This window comes from Tenrec ecaudatus, chromosome 10 (assembly GCF_050624435.1).
Source record: "Tenrec ecaudatus isolate mTenEca1 chromosome 10, mTenEca1.hap1, whole genome shotgun sequence".
Taxonomy (NCBI): Eukaryota; Metazoa; Chordata; class Mammalia; order Afrosoricida; family Tenrecidae; genus Tenrec; species Tenrec ecaudatus.
Window position 1 is genome coordinate 2,126,116 of NC_134539.1, and position 23,624 is coordinate 2,149,739.

The 23,624-nt window shown below is 60.8% G+C and overlaps 1 protein-coding gene across 1 annotated transcript in view; it reads right to left on the reverse strand.

The window, feature by feature from the left end:
- The window catches only part of OLFM1 (olfactomedin 1), a 34,560-nt gene extending 17,944 nt beyond the window's left edge, over positions 1–16,616 (reverse strand). The window contains exons 1-2 of the mRNA XM_075559832.1: positions 16,296–16,616; positions 3,683–3,832 (exon numbers count right to left, since the gene is read on the reverse strand). Of these exons, the coding sequence (XP_075415947.1) occupies positions 3,683–3,832; positions 16,296–16,361 (216 nt within the window). The 5' untranslated portion in view covers positions 16,362–16,616. The remainder of the gene's footprint in view (positions 1–3,682; positions 3,833–16,295) is intronic.
- Between the last annotated feature and the right edge of the window lie 7,008 nt (positions 16,617–23,624).

Sequence of the window (23,624 nt, forward strand, 5' to 3'; positions counted from 1 at the left end):
GCGGACATTCAGAACACGCAGCCGAGGATCCATCTCCAGCAAATGAAGCATCGCGGCCCTACATCTTCGCCGGCAGCTTGGAATGGCGTTGAGCCTCAAGATGGGGGCGCTAAGATTCAACAGGATTCCAGGGGGCTTAAGAGGAAAGCCCTGTCTGCGCAGCCACCTGCCCGCTCGCTTCGCTTTCAGGAAACGGCAGGGCGGGTGCTCCCTGCCAGGCTCGAGGGAGTGGGGATGTGGCGCCCCGGGGGCCGCAGCAGCCACATTTGGGCCGTTAGGACCTTTCCTCTGATTTGAATCCAATTACCGGGGAGGCTGAACCCTGCACAGAGCCCAGACGCAGGCCTGAGTTTTGCTGAATTTGAAAATCCTCTCCCTTCCAGGAACATGGAGGCTCGGGAGGCAGTTGCCCCCGGCCATCCTGCGGCCACTGGGAAGCGGTGCTGGCAGTGTGGGTGCTAGCTCACTCACAGTGTGGGTGCTATCTCACTCACCCCCTCACCCCCAGTGAATGGAATTAAATTAGAGCCAGAGGGGGAAAGAAAAGGAGAGGGGGAAGGAGCCAGCGGATGGCTTCAGGCCCAAAGCAGATAAATCCTGTTTCTCCCAGTATTTACGGTGCCGGGAGTCGATGATTTGTTATCTGAAAGTCACACACACAAATTCCGCTTTAAAAAGCCCAGCCTGCTCTGATCCCACCTCCCTGAATGCACGGGGGATGGGGGGAATTGGCCTGCAGGTGTGTTACCTGTAGCCTCCCCAGACCATCCTCCCTGCCATTCCCTGCCATCCCCCCCACCTCCTTGGAGAAAAGCCACACATCTGGTTCCAGCCATCCTTTGAGTTCCAGCGCCACCTCCTGCAGGGAGCCTTCCCTGATTAGCAGAACCAGCTGGGCCCACATGCACCCTGGAAGCCAGGCTCTCCACCCCCACCCCACACTGGCCCTGTCCTGCCCCCGAAAACAGGCACTTATCTGGCTCAGGTATATGGGCAGGGTCTCATGCACATCTTGAAACCCAGCCTCAAGGTGGACCCTTAGTGCTCAGCACGGTAGCCCTGGAGCCTTACAACTATGAGGGGCTTCCGGAAGCCAGGGCTGATGTTGGGGCTGGGAGGAGCTGCCATCCAGACTAGCAGGAGACTACCTGACGCGGAGAACAAATGCTTTAAAAATGTCAAGCCCTTCAAGAGCTCGGGACCTGTGTCAGGGCCCTGCCAGGCATGGGCGTGGGTACTCGCTCCTTTGGGGCCGGAAGGGACCAAGTGGCCGGCTGCTCTCCACTCCCCAGGAGGACCCCAGTGCACACCCCAAATCTGAGCTTCCTCTTACTGGCAGGGCGTGTCCCTGACAAGTTGGCTGGGGCTGCCTCAAGGTCATGCCGCTCAAGGTCACAGCCACCCCACCATCTGTGCATGAGTACCTTGCAGGAGAGGGGTCTCAGCCTGAATCGAATCCCTGTGGCAGGAAGCTGGGTGCGGATCCAGGTTCCAGGACCTTGGACGGATGGAGTCACAGGGACTCTGACCCATGATGGGGGGCCCTCCCTGCGTCTGCCCCACTGGGGAGCTCCCGCTTGGCTCCCCCTCCACTGGTGACAGGAAGGAAGGAGCCCAGAAAGGGAGGGCCCCAGTGGGGTGGGGAGGGCCAAGGAAGCCCCTTTTGCTCACTGAGAAGGGAGGGGCCTCTCTGCAGACCCTGCAGGATCCACCCACCCACCACCATCGAGTCCCTTCTAACTTGGAGTGACCCGTAGGGCAGGGTAGAACTGCCCCCCCCCCATGGTGTCGACACTAGAGCTGATCAGTCCAACACTTAAGCCACTGCGCCACCAGGACGGTCATTGTCTAGTCTCCATTCTGGTGCTCAGCTGGAAGGAAGGGCCGGGGCTTGCAGAATCTTCCGGAACCTGTGTCCAATGTTTGGCCCTCAAGTTTTCCTGCCAGCCAGGCCTCTGCTCCCTAGAACACGGGGTCCAGGCCCTCAGCCGAGCCCCGGTCTATAGCTCCCTCCTCGGAGACCGGTTCAGAATCACCGGAGCTTCCTTGGGGTTTGGGGCTGAACCAAGCGGGACTCACAGTGGCCCTCCAGGATGGGGCAGAGCTGCCCTGTGGGTTTCTGAGACGGTCACTCTTTACGGGAGGTGAAAGCCCCGGCTTTCTCCCGTGGAGTGGTCGGTAGTTTTGAACTGCTGACCTTGCAGTGAGCAGCCCACTGCGCAACGCGGTGTTAACCAGTGCGGTGGGGGCTGCCATTCTCTCATGTCATTGACTCAGGTGGCAGAAGCACATGCTTGGTTCTTTCAAACCTGAGGGAGCTTCCTGTCCCGGAAGCCTGGGCCCCCATGGGAAGGTTCCTGCTGGCTTAGGCGCTCAGGACTGGCTGCCCTGACAACCACAGAGCCAGAGTCCATGGGGAGGAGCCTGCCTTGCTGCAGCTGCGCTCTGGCTGAGTCAGAGCTGACAAGCACCACCCGTCAGGGGGCCTGTCCCACTCTCCCCCTAGCTGTGAGGACAGCAGCCACAGTGTCCCCCCAACCAGAGTCCTCTAAATGACACCCATCTTGGGAAGTCCAAAGGCAAGACTTGGGGAGCCCAGGCATCCCTGCGTGAATGAGCATGAGTCTGTGTTCTGTGTACATGCATACGCACTTGTGTGCATATGTGTGAATACGTGTGTACAAGCGTTTGTGATAGAATGCTTTTGTGTGCATGGGGGGGTGTATACGTGTGCACATGTGACTGTGTATGGCTATCTACGTGTGTCGGCATGGGTGTGAGCAAGGGTGTGCAGGTGTGACCACTCACACTCTCAGGGAGCCCTATGAACTTGGGGGCGTTGTGGAAAATAAGACCCGCCCATTTCTTCCTTCCTCTTGGCCACTCCTGGGACCCGACATCCAGGCTGACTTGAGAGGGCAGAGGTCTTGGGCAGAACGTGTCAGAACACCCTCTGACCTGTGCAGTGGAGGCGGCCAGGACAGGAGGAGGGTTAGGGCACCTGTACCAAAATGTCCACCTGGGAGATGGGCTGAGTGTTCTAGGTAGGAGCTGATGGGTTCTTGGGATGGGCCCACAGCATGTTGTCACACGGCCACATGGCCCACCCAGTGTGCTGCCAAGGGGCCACGTGGTCACACTTGGCCCTGTCATCAGTCTGGCACAGCCACTCCAACGGCAGAGAGAAGACCACTTTGCCAAAGTCCCAGTGGGCGTGCTTCCCCGGCCCACAGATGCCCCCCATAAACTCCAGGACTACAGTGTCAGAGGGTCACTCAAAAGACGGGGGTGGGCAGAGAGCCTCTGCGGGCTACCTCCACTCTCCCACCGCTTTCTTCAGCAGGAGCCAGCAGTGATTGGGGTCTGGGTCTCTTCATTTCCTCCCAGCCACCCTGTTGAGCCTGTAGCCCCCCCTAGTTCTCCATCCACCCTCTATCCACCCCTTTACCCACCCATCCACCATCTATCTACCTACCCACCCATCCATTCACCCACCTACCCATCCCTTCCCTATCACACTATCACCCATCTCTCCACAACTGATTTCAAGGAAGGTCTTGCAGGAAAGAGGAAAGAGGGAGTCCCTGGCACTGGCGTGGCCCTTCAGGTTCACCCAGCACTGCGGCTGGCACCAAGATTCACTGGAACAGACGCCCTCCCCTTGCCCCCCACCCCCACTCACCTTCTCCAGCAGCTGCCTCAGCTGTTTTGTGCGGGCGTCCCTGGAACACATTGTCTGCTGGGGGGCGACCACTGTGCAGATGCACCTGCCCTCGCTGTCCTGGGCAGAGCTGTACACCTGCCAGCTCTCCTCAGGGTTGGTGGGCAACACCTGGAGGGGCAGCGGGAGGGGGAGACAGAAATTAAGTCATGAGGTGCTCCTGTGAGGGACCTCCGCAGACCCCCAGGGAGGACCATCAGATAGCAGGGCAGAGAGGCACAGCCCCACCAGGGACTCACGGCTTTCCACACTGTCACTCCCTTCTAATACAGGTGCACCCCCAAGTGCGGCATCTGCCCATGTTGCTAGCTTAGGCTGGACAAGGGCTGGTCAGAACCTAGGCTGCAAAACACCTCCATCCGTCTGTGCGTCAAGCAAGCAGGCAGGGTGCTGGCACAGCCAGGCCGCCCGCCACTTCCAGGACACTTCCACCGCCGCCCTCACTGCCTGCCAAGACCCAGCCAGCAGCCTGGGAGCCACAGTCAGTCACCCAGCATGCCTCAACTCCTGGCCCTTCAGCCTGCCCACCTGCCAGTTGGCGGATTTCACCAACATGGATGACGTGCAGTGCAGAGGTCACCCCCCTGGTCCTGAGGAGTGCCCGATGGCCACCAAGACACCCAAAGCCCTGACCAAGAGGGGTCTATTGCTCCTGGCCCGGGGTCCAGAGGACCAGGGAGACGGGAAGGCTGGGCACACCCTCCACATTGCCCGCCCCTGAGCCTAGGCACCTCCGGGCTATTTTTAGCCTGGGGCTGAGGAGCGGCTGAGAGGGGACACTGCACGCTGGTGATATATTTAATTCCATTCACTGCCACCTCAGCAGCTGGGACAGGGCAGGGGACTGGCACAAAAAGGGAGCTGTGTAAGTCTGGCTGGCACCAGGGTCAGGTGGCAGAGCTTGGGGTCTTGGGGTGGGGGTGCCAGGGCATCCTACTGGTGCAGGTCTGTGCCTTGGTGGCAAAGAGGGCTTGGAGCAGAGGTCTGCCCTTCACATCTCCTTCACTTAGAGGGTGATGGGCGCCCCCAGCAACGGGCGGCCCCTGCCCGGGGGCATCTGACTCTTGGTGGCTGGCAGGCTGTCTCAGCCTCGCTGCAGCAGACACCTGCTAAGTCAGCCCTGTCCCAGGAGCAACCCGGCCACCGTCCCTCTCCCCAAGGCATGAGATGGGCAGTGCCCGGTAGGTGGTGCCCCCCCCCCCCCCCCCCCCGCTCCAAGGCAAGAGGCTCTCGCTACAGCACACGCTTCCACCGCCCAACCCGGCCCATCTCCTCCCTGGGACCAGGCAGGATCGTCCTTTGAGGACAAGGAGGAAGGGCGCCTGGGGGACTTGGGAGCTTCCAGGACTCAGCTTGCGGCTCTGTGGCCGGTCTAGTCCAGTTTATAAAAAGTGGGATTAGTTCCTAGCCCAGTCTGAGGTCTGGCCAGGACTCCACCCCTTACTGGGCAAGTGACCTTGGCCAAGTCCCCAAGCCTCAGTGCTCTACAGTAATAGTCTCTGAAAGCGCCTGGCTGAAGGGAGGCGCCAGCCCGCGCAGCCCTTGACCCGCGTTGGTCCCCTGCTCCGTGAGAGACTCTGCCCGGAGAAACGTCACCCCGGGGAGACCGTGGCGAGAGGGGCAGCTGCGGGTCTGGGGTCCTGCAGAGGCGGGGTTACGGCCGCCGCGTCCAGCGAGGCTGCCCCCAGGTCCCTGCCGGGTCCCACGCGGAGCCCGCGCCCCGGCGGATGGGCAGGGGAGGCGCGCGCGGGGGGCGCACTTACGCCGGTGCTGCGGTCCAGCGTCCCGCCGCGGGCGGCCGAGAGCCGGGTGGTATTGAGGCCCACGAGCGAGGGCAGCGTCTGGGACATCCAGTTGGTGATCATGGCCATGGTGCTCAGCACGACCCCGATCTTGAGCAGCGGCACGGACATCGCGCCTCGCCTCGCCTCCCGGCCCGCGCCGCGCTCCCACCGGCGCCGGCTCCTGCTCCCGCGCCCGCGCCCGGGGCAGCCTCAGGCGGCGGGCACCGCGGCGGGCAGGGGCGCCCGGCCATGTCCCCGCGCCCCCTCCGCCCGCCGCCGCCGCCGCGCCGCCGCCGCCCCGCGCGCCCGGGCCATCGCCGCGCCGCCCCGCGCGCCGGGGAGGTGGCCGGAGCCGCCGGCCCGCCGCTGGATCCCCGCGCCCGCGTGGCCGCCGCGCTGCGCTCCACACCGGGAAGGGCGGCCGGTCTGAGCGCGGCTCGGGCTGCGCGGGGGCCGCGGGAGGGAGGCGGGGACAGGCGGGCGCGGCGACGCAGTCCGCTCGTAGAGGGTGGATGCTTTTTAGCCGCGCTCGGCGCCGCCCCCTGGCTGCCGGCCGCGAGGGCTGCAGTCCGGGCCTCGGAGGTGGATGAGGTGGGGGTGGGGGTGACACGCGAAGCACAGCCCCCAAGCCAGAAAGAGAAGGGCCCATCGTGGCCTCGGGAGAGATGCCCGCCGCCCAACCCAGCTCTCCCCACCCTCACAGCGGGGCTGCTGATGCCCAGTCTTCGCTAGTAACATATCGGGTGACGACCACTCCCCAATTCGTGCTCTGCGGACCCCTCTGAGCGTCATGTCTGCACATCTAGACCCTCTCCACACTAGCCGCTCTGGCCTCAGACTGCCTACTGTCCCCTGCAGGGGTCCCAAGGTGCTGGGCTGGCTCTGAAAGGGGCCCCGGGTGGAGGGGAGGGGGGATCTCCTGCTCCCTGGCAAGGAAGGGAAGGGCTCTAAGTTCTAAGAGGGTAGCAGGACTGGGGGAGGGGCTTCCCTAATGGACAGGGCGCCAGGTGCGGGGGCAGCCGCAGCAGCTGTGTGTGGGCCTGGGAAGCAGAGGAGCCCCCACCCCCACCCCGGGAGTTGGGGAGGCGGGGTGTCATGGATGAGGGATGTAGTTGGGCAGCGGGGCTGGGTGTCTTGTCTGGGTGGCAGGTGGCGCTCAGGCCCAGGCCAGGACTCTTCTGTCAGCCGCAACCTACCTGGCCCGCACGGCTGACCTGCTTCTGAATGTGCAGTTACTGCCCAAAGGAAGCCACCTGGAGCCACTGATGGGCGGAAGGAACCACAGGGGTCACTGGGGGCTCTTTCTCGCCTGCCCAGTCATCATCTTGGGGAGGGGCCGTGAAGGTAGGACCCCAGCTGGAGGGGCTGGTCCCCACTGCTGCCCTCTAAGCTAGGCCACCAGTTTTAGGCTGTTCCTTCTCCGTGTCATGCCTGTGTGATGGAGAGGGACCCTTGAACTCCAGGGGACGCCGGCCGGGGTGCTGGTCTCCCTACTGCTGCAGCAGCTTGTTTTCCTGCTAAGGACAAGGGTCTGAAGGGATCAGGTGCAGGTCTGGGTCAGATGCCAGCGAGTCCCATCTGTTGGGGAAGTGCGCCACCTCGCAACGCAGGCTGGCACTGCAGGCGGCTGCGCGGCTCTGAACCGAGTGCCAGCCACACCCACGGCGGGCTGGGGGCGGGGCGTTCACCCGCCGGTGGGCACAAGCCCCGCCTTCCCCCAAGTATATTTCACACAGATTCCAGGCCACATCCGCGTCTGCCCAAACCACCCACACGCGGCGCCCCGCTGCAGAAACCAAATGACCACTTAATCAGCTAGACCCACGCCGGGTCCGGTCTCAGAACAGCTCGGTAACACGGACATCAGCCCCTGATCTAATGCTGCAGGCTCAACGGTTCAGCGCCCCGCGCGCAGCTCACTGAAAGGCCGCCGGTTCGAACCCACCCCGAGGCTCCGCGGGAGTCACCGCCTAGAAAGTCCGACGGCTGCGGCTCTGAGTAAGGACCGACCTGGAGGGGCCCAAGGGGTATGAGGAGCGCTGGATGCAGGGTCTTCTGATATAACGGAGTCCCCAGGCCCTTTCGTCCACCTCAGACCTCCTGAAGTCTTCCCGAGGGAGCGGGAGCGTCATGCTGTGCGCTGCTGCGTTTGGCCCCGTGAGCCCCAGGTGGAGCCTCTGTTTCTCCATCTAATAGGTGCCTGATAGCACCTGCCTTCCTGGCACGGCAGGAGGGTCACTGTGTTCATTCAGGAGCATGCGCCTCACCACTGCTTCTTAGGAAACCCCGCAGCCAGGGGACCTTGGCTGAGCTGGTCCTGGGGGCATGTGACGCCTCCTTAGAACCCCAGCCACCTCTCTTCACGAAGACCGCCAGAGGGGCTACTGCTGCTGCAGCAGACCCGGGAGGTGTGGGGTGGAGTGGTGGGGTGTGAACATCAATCCCCCCCACCCCCCAGCAGCCAAAGGGACTGGGCCCAAGGGATTAAAAAATGGGGAGTGGTGGGTGCCAAGGGGGAAGGACAAAGCTCTCTTGGGTTTGAAAACATCTCATTTGATATTCAGACGGGGCTGTCTGCCCCTGTCAAGAGTGACATCTCAGAAACCCCCAGGGACATTTCTGCCCAGAGCGAGTGGCATCCAGGTGGCTGGCAGGGGGCTGGGCCAGTGCCACTCACAAAGTGCTCTTGTGCAGGGACCGAGCTGCCTCTGACTCCTGGGGTGCTCCCATGCTCTTGGGGACAGGGTGCCAGGGGAAGTGCATGGTCACCCCACTCCAGAGCCCCCCTGGTGGTGCTGGGGTTCAGGCAGGCCCTGCAGCCCTGGACCCGGCGGTAAAGCACTCTCTCCAAGGGCACCTCAGTAGTCACACCTCAGAGCCAGGCTGGAAACTCCTCTACCCTCCAGGAAAAACCAACCTAACCTGAGGAGGTCACAGGATTTGGGGTGATCTAGCCCCTGCCCCCTAGTGCACTGTTTTCCCAGCTAATTCTCTCGGGATAGACATGGGGCCGTGGACTCCCCACGGTGGGGTTAGGGAGGCTGGCACGGGGCAGAGCTGAGGATCTGAGATCCATCTGGTCCCTGCCAGAGTGCCCTCAGTCCCACGGCCACGTGCAGGGGGACCTGTGCCTGGAGTCCCTCTGGAAAGGGTCAGACCAGCGTGAGGAGACGCAGGCAGGGGCTCCATGCTTCCAAAGGCAAAGAAGGAAGCGCCTGAATGAGGATCGGTGGTCAGTGTCCCTGAAGAGGAATTCAAACCCACCCGGCTGCCCAAAGCAATGACTCGCTCCTCTGAAGCTCCCGGCCCCGCCTGCCCTGGAAGCTCCTGTGTGTGTGCGCGCGTGTGCACGTGTGCCTGCGTGGCGCCATGCCCTCCCACAAGCCCTTGGAGTGGGTGCAACAGCTCCCCTTTGTAGGTGAGGGGGAGCTTAGAGCTCTCTGGGCCCCAGGCCAGGAGGCGGCATGTCGGCTCCCCTGTGTCAGCCCAGCTCTGCTCTTAGCGTCATGGTCATGGACGCCCCGAGGTGCAACAGCTGCGTGACCACAGCCCTGGCACCTGCACCATCTCACCCCGGCACCTTGTGGGGTGTCCCCAGGCTTGCCCTGCAAGCAGCCCCTCCCCATCTGGCTCCTGGCACCTCCCTGCAGTGTGATGGGCCCTCTCTAGTCAGGCCTCTGTCTGGTTCCAGGCCTGGCCCCTTGGTCAGCTCCCCCGCCTCCTTCCCCACAGAGGACCAGGATCAGGCTCCCTGGCTACAGATAGCCAACCTCAGAACAAAGACCGAACTTAGAGCCTAGGCTGAGAACAGCCTCGTTCCCCAGGCAGCGCTGCACACTAGGCTGGGCCGCACATGGACAGACAGAAAGTGGGGGCCCGTGGGAAGAGGACTGCCCATGGAGAGGCAGGTGCTCCCGCCAACACCCCATGTGTCCCTGTGAAGATCTCTCCTCCAAGGAGGGGGCTCTTTTTCATGTTTTCCTCCAAGAAAAGGAGTTAATTGTGTGTGTGTGTGTGTGTGAGAGAGAGAGAGAGAGAGAGAGAGAGAGAGAGAGAGAGAGAGAGAGAGAGAGAGAGAGAGAGAGAGAGACCCACTCACTTTGGCATGGCTAACCACAGGCCAGAGGTTCAAACCCAGAAGCCTCTTCCAGGGAGGAGGAGGAGACTGGCTGCTCCAGGAAAGGTTTCCAGCCTCGGAAACCCTGTGCTGTGGGATTGTCAGGAGTTGGATTCCATCCCTGGTAGAGGGTTTGGTGTGGAATCTTAGCTAAGGAAGAACGTTTTGGAACAGGGAGAGGTTCTGGCTCATGGGTTTCGGAAAGACCCCTCCCCTGGTGGTCTGCAGCCACAAAAGGTTGAATCGGTGATCTGAGCTATGAGTCCCCTCCATTCCACCTCCTCTGAGGGCACTGGACAGACAATGCTTATCTGTGACCTCAGAGAGACTCAAGTCCAGCCCCCTGGGGGACTGGGTGGTGGTGGCGCCTGAAGCATGTGTTCTCTTGGTGGCCTGGAACAGAGCCCTCATCTGGGGCAGCAGCCATGTGGGACTCTGGTCTGCAGGTGTGCTGCCCAGGGACGCCGTCACCAGAGCACATGCCCAGCCTCTGTCCCCAAGGCCACCTCACAACTTGGGTGACATTGTCTCCTGCTGGGTGTGGACTTGACCTCGGGACTCTTCTCTGCACGTCCACTTAGCTGTCTGTGAGATGGGCCCCTGACTGCCTCAGTGGCTGTCCCCACTGGCTCCGCTGCCTACGGCATGCTGGTGGTGGGCAGGGCTCGGAGCCAGCAGGCAGTGGGGTACAGCCAATGTGCTAGCCAAGAGAGGGTGGTTATGCTCTGCGTGTGCCCCACAGCTCAGCAGCAGGGGGTCGTCAGGATAACCAGTGTGGGGAAGGTGCACAGACTCCTGGCTGGAGCTGAACTGCTGGGTGCCAACCCCAGGCCAGGGTCACCACTCAGTCTAGACTGTCACCACCTCTGGGAGGACCTTCAGGTCTGAAATGTCACCAACAGGTCAGTATGGAGCTCATAGGTGACCGCTCCACGCCACATCAGGAGTAGTTGGATCTGGTGGATCACGCTGTGTGCTAAGCCATGTTCCCTCTATGGGGACACCAGAGGTCACCACCACCAGCAGTTCCCCGGGCTGGTATCCCGAGCCCTCACTTGGGTGCAGAAGATGAGGAAGGGGTGCTGGCAGAAAGCCCTCTGTAGGCCTGGAGTCTCGGGCAGAGCCGGGTCAAAGACCACAGCAGGGCACTCCATCCCAGTGGGTGTCATCCAGACAGGTGATGTCACAGAGCGGGGCCTTTGCTACACTGCCCATTGAGTCCCTAAGTCTTGCTTCTCATTTCTGGGGTCTCAAGTCACCAAACAAAGGCTGGGACTTTGGAGGAACACCCCCACACCTAAAGGCTGTCTGCCCCAGGTGAGGGGACTTGGGTGGGGGCAGGCGCCCCGTTGGGCTCTGACAACGTCTTCCCTCAGCTCTGGGTGCTGTCTAAAAGGCCGGCTGAGGAGGTCACCAGGGGTCAGAGCATGAGGCCGAGGGGCTCTCAGACACCCCTTGCAGAGGGCAGAGCAGCTCTGGCAAGCGGGCACCTGCCACGGCTGGTTCTCGGGGAGCCGAGCTGTCCTCTCTCCTGTTTTGTTTGCCCTCTCTCCAGGAGAGCACGAGCCGGTGCCAGACAGAGTGGGGCTGGCACCTTGGGTCTGCACTTCCTCTCAGGGCACTTCCCTGGAAGGTGACTGGGTGCTCCACATCAATATAAGCACAGACAAGGGGCTGTCCACCGCCTGATTCATGTCCACCCTGGCAGCCACTAGTCCTGGCCATCGGTCGGGCCCTGAGCTCTTGCCTGGGGCCATGTGACAGTGGGGTGGCCGACAGCTGCAGAAAACAACAGGCTCCGAGTGCCGCCACCCACAGGCGCCCGCGAGCCACGCCTCTAATTCGGTTTAGCCAGTAATTGGTTTTGTATGACTTTCCACAGTGATGTTAATACCGATGACGGGTCTGATAAGTGGAGTCATGAAGATAAGCCCTGGTGGAAAATTGCCTCCCTGTGTCCTGTGTCTTGGGGAGGGGGGGCACTCCAGGCTTCACACAATGAAAGCCTCGTGGCAGAGGTAGAGCCGCTCCCCTCTTCCCCTGGTGACACAGCCGTCCTCCGGAGGGAAGGGTGCAGGCCAGTAGCCAAGTGGCTTCCTACCACTCCATGGGATCAGTGGCTCCATAGGGCCACCTCCAGGCTCAGACGGGAGCACACCCTAGGCACCCCAAGACACCCTGCCCCCCAGACCAGCCACCACCCTATTATCCTAGGCACCACACGAGACCCTGCCCCCCAAACCAGCCACCACCTTATTATCCTAGGCACCCCATGAGACACTGTCCCCCAAACCAGCCACCACCTCATTCTGCAGTGGCTTCACCACCCCACCGTGCCACATGGACTCGGGCTGTCAGGGACAGAAGGCACACAGGCAGGTGGCCCAGGCACAGACTGACGACGTCACCGTTTGTCATGCCTGGGGAAACATTTCAGTTTTTATTCTCACTGACTTTACACCAGGAAGTGGATGGACGTCTTCAGCTAGAAACTGGCTAACTCCAGAAAGAGGAGAGATTCGACCACGCCGTGGGCCTCAGTGGAGGTGGAGCCTGGGTCACCTGCCCCAGGACCCCTGACCGAGTCCTCCGCATACCGCACCAGCAGCCCAGCCGCAGCTCAGCCCTCTACAGGAGCATCCAGATCAGCCTGCGGGCCCAGCTCGCTGCTGTGCATGGTGTTGATTCCCATGCACATCCACCCCAGAGGGCAGGGCAGAACCTCCCCCGGGGGCTTCTGAGGCTGTGACTCTTTAGGGGAGCAGAAAGCCTCGTCTTGCTCCCGCAGAGTGGCTGGCGGTTTCAAACTGCTGACCGTAAGGTTGGTTAGCAAACCAGCAATGTAACCACTGCACCACCAGGGCTCCTTTAAGGCAGATGGATTCCACCCCACAGCATTTTTCTGGGTTGCCTGGCTTTCTCCTGAGGGGCAGCTGGGGGATTTGAACCATTGCCCCTCTGGCTGACAGACAAGCGCTTCCCCCACTGTGCCACCAGACTGGGCGGGAGGGGCCCTTCTCTAGAGAGTGGGCAGCAAAAGGAAAACCCTCCAGGAGATGGCCTGACACGCCAGAGCAGTGGAGTCACACAGGGCAGCGGTGAGAACGGCGCCGGGTCAGGGGGAGGGTGGGGATCCTTCTGTTGGGCACGGGGTCCCTATGGGTCAGAACAGAACCGACGGCAACCAATGACAACAAAGTCACGCAATAAAACTTCTTGAGAGCCAAGTAACAGCCACCAGCCATGGGCTTGGAGGGAGATTTCTGTTGGCTGCCAGCTGGCACCTGCCTGGGGTGCCCTTAGGAGCGGTCTTCCAGGGACTGGGGCCCAAGCAGGCAGAGGGAAGAGCTCCGTTCAGGCTGACACAAGCACCCCTCGCTCGCTCACCCAGCACCAGAGGCAGTGGCCCACCTTTGGGACCTGGTCTGTGGCTCTAAGCCCACCCGGGTCTGCCCCCAGCCTGCGTGGGGACACAGAGGCAGCAAGGATAGCTAGCACCGAGGCCACCTCCCCACAACCTTTCTCTAACTCCGGGGGCAGGATGCGCCCTGGTCCCAGAACCCAAGGTGCAGACAGCCCTGCACACAGGGAGCCCCAGGTCCCCCACAGAACACACCGGCCCAGATGCCATATAGCCTGGCCTGCAACGAGAGCTGGGGTCACCTGAGTGTGGCCACCACTGGCTGGCGTCCAGGAAACAAAAGCTTGCAGATGGAAACAGACGAGTGAGCAGATGTTAGGAGAGCATTGGGGGCTGCCGTCCAGAATTACTCCAGAGACCCATCTAGAACCCTGTTGAAAAGGTGGGTGCTCAGGTGCTGAGATCACCCTGGCGGGGCCTGGAGGAGCTGGTGGTAGAGCCCAGGCTCCTGCTTCCTGCCCAAGGCGGCAGAGGCTCGCACCCTCAGCTGCTGCTTCTGCGGGGCTGGGCGGGCGGGCGGGTGGGCAGGCAGGCAGGGTGGACTTGGCACTCTGGCAGCCCTAGCCCCGCCCCTCCCTCCACCCAAAGCTGAGAGCTGAACACTTCAGCACCCCAGCTGGGGGCTTTGTTACCATGCTCCCTTCCTCACCCCTCAGACCCCACAAACAGACCCACTGCCACGGTCTCAGCTTGGACTGAGGGACCCTCCAGCAGATGCATTCCCTGCCACATCCTTCTCTCTCAGAGCAGCTGGTGGGTGCTGCTTAATCCACCGCACCACCAGACCCCTGGATGCTCCCGCCCCTCCCCCCCCCAGGAGCAAGAGATGCCAGCCTTTGTTGACAAGCTTAGAGCAAACCACGAGAAGCCTGCTTCTGACTAAGGACTGAGCACATGGGCCGAGAGCCTTCTCGTCGTGGGCTGTCCATCAGCAGCTGGGCCATGATTGACGGGCTCAGCGTAAGTGAGCTGGGGGGGGCGCGAACAGATGGCCCCGCTGAGTGCCCCACCCCCTGCTCCGCCATCTGCCAGCACAGGTAGAAAGCCCACGTCTCCGAACACCTCCCAACACAGCCGACAAGCCCACAAACACAGTGGTCCTGGCACCTGGCATCCATGTCCCTTGGGCAGTCCTTTCAGATCAGGGGGAGGCAGATGGGGTTCAGCCCCTCTTGGGCTCCCGGTGGGTGTTTTATTCCACAGCTCAGGACCGACCAGTTGGTCCTAAGGGGCTGGTTCTTGCTGGCAAGGTCCTAGGATCTGAACATCCCAAAGAACTCTGGATTCAGAGCCGAGCCTAGCCCTGGCCCCACACCACTCCCTGTCCCCAATAAAGATCAGAGTCGCTTGGACCTGTGATGGTGGGACCCACTGGGTGGGACCAGGATGGCAGGGCCACTCAGTGAGGGGACTGGGAACCACTGGGTGGGGCCATTATACCCACTCCAGTGTGTACCTGGCGTGCCAACCCCCTCGGCTCACAGGCCGCCCACTGGGAGATTTTGGAAGTCAAGTCTCTGAGCCCCCACCAGTTGGCGGGGTCATCTATCCCTAGAGGGAGGGACACATTCCCAGGAAATCCCAGCTCAGCGCAGAACCCTAAAGAACAGCTCTGGGCTCAGCGGGCTTGGGGCTCCAGGGCGGGCTGCTGGCCAGGGTCCTGAAGGCGGCCGGCAGCCCTGGCAGGAGCTGTGAAGGCCTGTGTGCCAGGCTGGCTCAGCTGCACTTGCTCAGCACTTTGGTCACCCAGACAAAGCACCTGATTGAAGTTGAACCAAAAGTTTCACCCAAGAACGGGGACCCCTTGAAAAGGCTGAGGGGGGGTATAGGGTGGGGGGCACAACTGCTCAGGGAGGGTTGGGAGCAGAGCCTCGGGGGTGACTAGCTAGGAGGCCTTCAGGGCTTGGAGGACCCTCAAGCAGCCCCTTCCAGTACCACCCATTCTGGGCAGGCATGAGCGAGAACCCACCTGGCCAAGATGTCCCCAGGAGGAACACTGGTCAGCTCGGCTAATGGGGCCCTGGCCAGTCCTGGCTGCATGTGTTCATTCATCCGTGTGTGTGTGTGTGTGTGTGTGTGTGTGTGTGTGTCCCCTGCAGGAGCCCAGCCCCCACCCTCAGTCAGGCTTCCCCTGTGGCCAGGAGGGAGCCTGCTCGCCCTCTGAGAACTCAAAGTGCCTGGGAAGGGGGCTCTGAGCCCCTTCCAGTCCCTAGGGCTGGAGGTCCTGCTTCAGGGTCCGGCACAGCAAGGACTTCAAGGCAAAACAAGGGGAGCCTGTTTCCTGTCTTCTCCCCTTTGTTTCCTCTTGCACGCGGAGAGGGAGGGGCGCAGGGAGGGGCGGGGGTGGGGTAGGGAAGGAAGGAGGGAAGGAGGGAGGGGCTGGGGGCAGCTGGCTGCCCCTGCTCCTCCTGGACCTGCAGCTCAGATCAGGGCACAGTGGCGCCACTGGAAAGGACATTTTAATGTCACTCCTGGGCAGCCCGGCTCTGAAGCTGGCAGGCTCTGCCCAGCAGCCCGGTGCCTAAGGACCAGTCCCAAGCCCCTCACACAAAGGCCAGTTCTCCCCTCCCAGGGCTGGCCTGCTCTGAGGTGCCCTGAAAATGGAGAACACCCTCCCGAGAAGCTAGAAGCGGAGAGGTGACTGGCCCTCTGTGGGCACACGGCTGGCCACCGAGAGCGGGCTGCAGGCACCAGCAGGCACAGCTGGATGGATGTCCCTCGCACTTCACGCTGAGAATGGGCAGCAAACCCAAGCCCCTCACAGGAGCCCACCATGCGACAGACAGACAGACAGTGCTCTGCACCCCTTCCCCAGCTCCACAAGCCCGGCTGGCCAGCAGCCTCCCTTGAGCCCCGCTCTCCGGTGCTATGTCTAGCAAAGGGACTGGCTCTGGAGGAGAGGTGGATGAGCTACTGGGACTCGGGTCGTTGATCTTCCTCTGAAATTGTTGTGGGGGGGTCGGTCACCACCCCACCCCCTAGATGATAGGACCAGTTAAAGGAACCCCTCCTGCTGCCCTGGGGAACTTCCCGGTAGGGAGTGGGGGTGGGGCGGGGGCCCTTAGTAGGGGACAGCGGGCAGCTGCGTGGGGCCCGGCACCAGACTCAGGGCGGTCTGCGCACCCCACCCCCCTGTCCCCGCTCTGGCAGGCTCCGGCCGGCCCCCAGCCCCGGGCCAGGGCGCGCGCGGGCGCCGGCCGCTCCCCGCCTGGGCGCTGGCGACTGGAGGAAAATGGCGTTGTGTGCACGTACTTGGGTGAGTTCGGTGCCCATCAGCGTGAGGAGCAGCAGGCTGAGCAGCTTCTGGGCCGGCGGCATGTCTCACGGCCACCTCCGACGTCCTGGCACGCAGGGCCCGCGGTGTGCGGCGGCGGCTCGGGCGCGTGGCTGCGCGTGTCCTGAGCTCAGCACCCGCAGCCGGCGGCGCGCGGCATCTGCCGGGCCCAGGCTCCGCGCGGCATATTTATCCGCCCGCGTCGCCGTCCCCGCCCAGCACCGAGGCGCGCTCGCGGCCGCGGTGGGTGCCAAAAGTTTGGTCGGGAGGGGCGAGGGCGGGGGTGCGCCAGGGACCCGCGCGCCACGCTCACGCGCGGGAGGGGCCCGCCGGCGGCGGATGTGACATCACCCAGGCGGGAGAAATTTAACTGGGAGCCAACGCCATCCTGGCTGGCCTAGGCTAAGGGCAGGAGGGACACGGATGGAGGGGCGCTGAGTGGTCCGGTGTGCAGACTATGCGCGGTACCCCAGGATGCAAAGACTTGGGGTCTTTGAGAGGTAAACTGAGGTTCAGCCCCAGGACATGCCTGGGGCCTGTTGGGGAAGGGTTTGTGATACACTGGCAGGCAAGTTGGAGGAAGTGGTACATGTGTCTAGCCCTTGCTCCAGTCTGTGCCTGCGTGCGCCCTGCTGTGATGGACTGAGAGGCCGGTCTTCCCTTGCTGAGACACACCTGAGCCAGGAGCTCTCCGTGGGGGTGGAGGGCAGTTGTCCAGAGCCAGTCTGTCATGTGCCTCCAGCTGGTGTGGCCTCTTCACACCTTCCTTCTCTCCCACCTCTGCCCATAGGGCGCTCCAAACCTGGTTCCCAAAGGGGCTACCGGAAGCTCATTGGGAGGGTGTGTGTGTCACATTTTTCACCGAAATCTTCCAGGTTTTGAACCAAATGCCCAAAGGCCCCTTTTTCTGAGAGCGGAGAAATGCGTGGGTCCTTGGAAGTGCATCTTGGCGTTGTTTCTCGTTTTCGGTTATCTACCTGGAAAGGAAGCTCCTGAAAGAACCCATCTGAAGTCAGAGACCCAAGACCTGGATGGCCCAGTTCCTGTAGCATCTGGGGGGTCTAGCCTGGGCACTCATGCCAGCCCCCGGGCAATGCTGCCCACACTCAAGCTGGGGCTAGAGAGCGGCTGTCTAGTGCTGGCCTGGAGCCCCGGTGACTGCATCTGTAGAATGGGAGGGCAGGGCAGACCCGCTGTCTCCTGGCTGTTGTGAAGCAAACAGCCAAGCTAGGCTCTGAGGGCAGCCCAGCACCTTGAGCACCCTGGGCAGGTGAGCCGGGCCTCAGGGTGGCCCTTGCCTCTGCACCCCAGGTGCTTCCAGGAGAGGTGTCTGTGAGGTGCACAGGGGAGAAAGGTGCACTTGGGCCGGGAGCTAGAGTGACAAGGCTGCCCGGAGTTTGCTTTCTGGGGGGCCCGAGAGCCTGATCTCTCACTGTGGCAGGGATGGATTTCACTTTTTAAACACTCCTGTGTACTGATGTTTGACGTTGATAACTCATAGGAACTGATGTCCATGTTGCCTGGCCAACCCGTCCTTCCAAGACTGTGTGCCCCACGGGCCGGTCAACCCGCTGGCCCTGGGCCTCCCTTACCATCATGGATCTGCTCATGGCCCGCAGGGTGGCTGCTGTATCCTGAGCGTCTCCCAACCTTAGGGCTCACCTTCAGCGGTCTGCCGGACAGTGGCCCCTGGCCATCCACAGGGCGGTCATCGGCCATTTCTACAGGAAGACCACAGGGTCTTTCTTCCCCGTCTGTCGGGACACTGTTAAAACCCGCTCAGCCACCCTGCTAGTCTCTGAAGTACACACTGGTGACAGTGTGCCCACCGTCATCACCCACCGCACGCCACCATGATGTGGCACACCCACAGGTGGGCGGGAGCTCCTGGCTTCCATTGCATCGGAATCAATAAAATACAAAGAAAATGGTCACAAATGAAAAGACTCCGAAGCCCAAAACACCAGACATTGTCCCCGAGTGGCCACGCGGTGGGCGTGTCTCTGCATACTTTCAGAAGCCTGAGGGCCTGGGTCCAGTGCTGGCCTTGGGGCTTGTGAGATGTGGCTGGTCTGTTTCCTATTGTCCTTCCTCTCAGGAGGTGTGTCTCCCAGAAGGCAGCCCCACTCCATTCCAAACCCCTACAAGCATGCCAGGTGTGAACTCCAGGGAGAACCACCGGGACGAAGCAGGAAGCATTTAGAGGGGCCATCACCCTCAAAGAGCCAGGCATGGCTCTGTCTCACCTTTGGTTCCCCTCTATTCCCCCTTCCTTTATTTTGACATTGTCAGTATGTAGAATACTTACAGCCATCCCCAAGGACCCCTTAAGGAGACCTGGCATTGTAGTGGCTTACAAGTCGGGCTGCCAACCACAAAGTCCACAGTTCGAAACCACCAGCCACTCCTTGGGAGAAAGATGAGGCAGTCTTCCCTGAAAAGGTGTGCAGCCTCAGACACCCTCTGGCCAATTCTACTTTGTCCAGCAGGCTCGGCATCCCTTGGGGGCAGTGGGCTGGGGTCTTTGTTTACGGATCAAATGACCAAGAAAGACAGTGGGTGGCCGAGGAGGGTCAGGACACAGTGATTACGGACCCACGGCTGCTCTGCATGGGGGAAAGAGGTGGCATCCGCTTCTGTGGTGTTGACTCTTGGGAATGGGTCTGCTATTTCCGGAGGGTGTCTCTGAGCCAGGACCCCTCTAGACAACAGTTTAAATCCAGTCAGGTCGACCCGTCAGCTGGCAAGTCCAGCCTCTGCTGCATGCCCAGACCACTGTCCCCTCCTGAAAACCATAGCGAATCTCAGGGCGGTGTGAAGCTGTCTGGGGTCCGCCCGCCTCCCGTGCCAGGAACCCAGCTGAGCTACCAGGGCTGGTGGACCTGCGGAAACAGCAGACCCTGGGCACAGACACCCCCAACCCCACCCCATATACACAGCCTTCCTGCCATCTTCTGCGTGGGACCCAGCCAGCAAGCTGTGCACAGGAATTGCCTGCCTCCTGGTTCCCTAGGGTGCCGGCAAATCAATACACTTCCTGCTCCTTTAAGACAAGCCTCCTTCTGGGACAGAGCCTCAGTGAAAAGGGACAGAGCAGTTGCTATGGCAACGGCACTAACTCTGCACTGTTTCTCTGTGGAGGATCTCCCAGCTGAGAGCCGCTCTGCTGGGCCCTGCACCCAGCGAGTGGTCCTGCCATCCATCGTCCGCCCTGGAGGCCTCAGCGCCCCTGTCTAGGCCTTCGGGGGGGGGGGGGCGGGTGAGTTTCTGAAGCCCCCAGCCAGGCTCTCCTCCCAGTGGCTGACCTTCCTCGTGAGAGTGACTCTCCCTGGGACAGGGAGTCTTGAGAGCTGCTCTTGTCTGAAGCCCGACCCCAGAGCAGATGCCCTAGAGCCAGTCCCAATGGATGCCTGTGTTGGTCAAGGTCGTGGTGGGGTTTCACTGGAGCCATTTCAGCTGTGGCTCTTGGTGACCTGGACTTCGAACTCTCTGCCATCGAGTCGATGCTGACTCACAGCGGCCCTATAGGACAGGGCAGAGCTGTCCCCGGAGGCTTCCCAGACTGTACACCTCATCCTTCTCTGGAGGAGTGGCTGGTGGTTTTGAACTGCTGACTTGGAAATTAGCCGCCCAGTGCATAACCACTCTGCCACTGGGGCTCCCCATCACACACGACGCGAACTCAGTACCCTTGAAGCAGACACGCCCCTCCCCCCTGCCTCCCCACCTGGTTTCCATAAATTAGTTGTGAGGAGTCAGCCAGACCTTTGTTCCCAGTCTTCCTTGGTCTGGAAGTTCCACTGAAACCCACCCACCCGAGCACCCAACATCACAACCTCCTGCCAGCCCCACAGCATGACCCTATCAGATGAGGGTGGGCCACCCACACACTCACTCTCCCTCCCGAGTCTACACAGTGTCCAGCTTCCTGCCCAGCATCTAGCTCCTCTTGACATCAAAAGGCATCTGTCCCCCAACGTCTACACCACAGTACTTCCTGCCCCTTCCAACCAAGCCGGCTTCCGCCTTCTTCCCCAAGCCAGACAGCAGCCATCCTGCCCCTCCCAGTGCCCACCCTGGCCCTGGGACTTGGGGCCCTGCCTTTTCCCACCTCCATTCAGTAGCCAAAGCTGCAGGTCACACCTCCGGGCTACTCTGTCAAGAGAAAAGTCCCTCGCTGTGTCTGGCTACTTCCCATTTCTCAGGGCCACCTGTCTGCTCCCCACAGGACAGCTGGCCCTCGGGCCGTGGGGACCCTCGCCTGGTCCCCAGGGAGAGGAGGCGGCTGTTGCTGCCACGCTCTCGGCCACTTCCATTGAATATGAAAGTCGGGCAGTGAATGATGCAGACTTCAGAAGAATGGATGTGTTTAGATGATGGCATTGGTGAGATGATGGGGGTACCTCGGACAGCCAGAAGGACAAATGCATCTGTCTTAGGTGAAGTACCGCCAGAGGCTCCTTAGAAATGAGGGTGGAGAGGCTGCATCTCACATACATTGGACACCTGGTCAGGAGAGACCAGTCTCTGGAAAAGGGCACCGTGCTTGGTAAAGGAGCGGGTCAGTGGGGAAGAGAAAGACCATCTGCACAATGGAGTGACAGAGGCTGTCACCATGGGCTTGAGAATGACGGCACTGTAACTGCAGCGCAGGCCTGGGCAGCAGCCCGTCCTGCCAGGCATAGGGTGCTGTGAGTCACAACTGATGGATGGTGCCCGAGGAAAACAATGACGATGACCACCGTCTGTGGCCAGAAAACGTGTTCTGTCGGGTTTAACTTCTCGTAACTTGATACACATGTCCCGTGGCGCAGTATATCCTTGCCTCGTAAGTGGACCATTGTCCATGAGAAAAAGAAGCATATTTTTTGGGCTCTTGGCTGTAACGTTTAAGGCAGCATTGCGGTGCATTGTTGAATGTTGCGTGGGGCATTGTGTTCTGGGGTAGCCCGAGGGCTGTGTCTGGGCACAGTGCGAGGTGTCTTCTCTGATGTCCTGTTGGGGTGTCATCGTTGGGGACTGTGTTTGGTGTCATCTGTGGGTGTCGTGTTTGGTGTCATCTTGGGGGGCTGTGTTTGGGAATGGTTGGGCATCGTGTTTGGGAGTGGGGTTTCGTACTATCAATGACTCCCAGTGATTGGGAGTGTTGTTAGGACCTTCTGTGTTTTTACTGGGCTTTCCTACTCGTTCATGAGTGAACTGCTGAGCGCGCCATCAAGATCACCCGCCGCCGTGGCAGGATTGTCCGCTTCTTTCGTCCTCTCTGTCCAGGTTTGTCTCAAGTACTCCGAGGCTCTGTTCTTCGGGACCCACACATTTTCAGCGCCCCTGTCGTCCTGATGTTTGTCTTTGGGAGAAAGGGAAGACGTTCTACTCGTTTGAAGAGTCACAGTCTGGGAAAGCCACAGGGTAATGCCACCCTGGCTCTTAGGGCCACTGTCAGTCAGAATCGGCCCAATGGCACGAGTGTGTGTGTGTGTGTGTGTGTGTGAGAGAGAGAGAGAGAGAGAGAGAGAGAGAGAGAGAGATCTTTGGCAATGGCCTGCTTCTCAACATCTATTTTATCTGGTGTTATAAAAATGACTCTTCCTCTCACTGTTGGGGTGATATATCGATTTCATTCCTTATCTATATCGATACCTATTTCATTCCTGATCTATAGATTTCATCTATTGACTTTAAGTGTGTCTTTAGAGTACATCCCTGGTGGGCAATATCCAATTGCATCTTGCCCTGTCTGTATCCACTCTGACTGTTTCTGCAGGCTGCAGGCTGCATCCAGGGAGGCCCAGATGCCTGTGGTGGAGAACTGAGCTGCTAAACACAAGGTTGGCAATTCAGACCCAGCCAGCCATGCTCTGCGGGAGAAAGGCCACTGCGTGGAAAACCCTGTGGGGAAGTTCTAGTCTGACACAGGGGCCTCTGGCATCCAGACTGATTCAAGGGCACCTGGCAACTGCACTCACTCCATTTAAACGTCTTACCCTGTCGTTTGATGAGCCTGGTGGTATCATGGTTACACACTGGGCTGCTACACAAGCAAGGTCTGTGGTTCGAAACCACCAGCCACTCGGGGCAGGAAGCTGGTGCTTTCTATGCCTGTGACCCGTCCCCCCTGGGAAACCCACAGGGGCAGTTCTCCCTGTCCTGCAGGGTTGCTGAGAGCCGGCGTGGGCTCGATGGCAGGGAGCGGACGAGAGGGAGAGACAGTCTCACCATTTAAATTTTGTTTCCCCCTCTTTATCGATCCTCTCTTGATGCCCTGCCGTCTTCTGGCCTGCCCGTCGGGACTGTAGGTTTTACCTCTTGGCTTCTTGGCCTGGGGAGGGCCCTTTGGTGGTGGTTCTGGGGAACACAGCTCACACACTCCGGTACTGCCCAGGCTGCAGGCTTCCTACAGCATCACCTCAGCCCTCGGGGACCCCTCCCTCCCCATCCCTTGTGCGAAGTCCTTATACCGACCCACGCCACCCCCGTCGTCGCGCACAGTGAGCTGGAAAGCAGCATGTCCTCTGCTGTACCCAGTCCATGTGCTTGTCAGAAATTCGGAGGGAAAAACCGTCTCTCCCCACCATGCGCTGCCTTCGCCATGTCTGATGCTCTCCACGCCTCCCGGGAGTCCCAGATGTCTTCCATCTGGCAGATCGTCCCGTCTGCCTGCAAGCCCCCTCAGCGCTCCTCATATCCCAGGTCTGCTTGGGACAGGCTGTGCTGTGCGTGGACTGGCCATGGCGGTACGTGTGCTGGACGGCTCTTCCCATCAGATAAGGAGTTCTGGGTGGGCACCTTTTGCTTTCTCTCCTCTCTCTGGGCTGTAAACACGCCGCTCTGCCTCTCCTTGTCTCCGTTGTTCTAGAGGAAGAGTCTGCCGGTGGCTGCTCCCTTCTTGCATGGCCCCCCGCTGTCTCCTTTGGTGGATGGTGGCAGGCTTTCCCGTGGCTTCTGTGGACTCCTCCGGTGTGTGGCTCTCTGCATCTCTTGGACTCTGCCGATCTGCATGTCTCCCCGAATTCGAGAGTCCGCAGGCATCATTTCCTTCTTTCCTCCCTGGCCTGCTGGGACTCCAGGGGGCTCATTGGTGTCAGATCTCTGCCGCCTGCCACAGGTGTCTGGGGTCCCGGTCATTTCCTAGTCCCTGCTCACGCTCTGCTATGGGCTGCATGGCTTACTCGGTCTCTGGTCCGCCTGCGGCCCTGTCTGCTGTCATCTGCCCCACTTTGCTATGGAACCCATTAGGTGAAATGGTTCTTTCAAATCTTTCTTTCTTTTTTCCCTGGTTCTAAATTTACCACTTTGGTTCCTTTTGA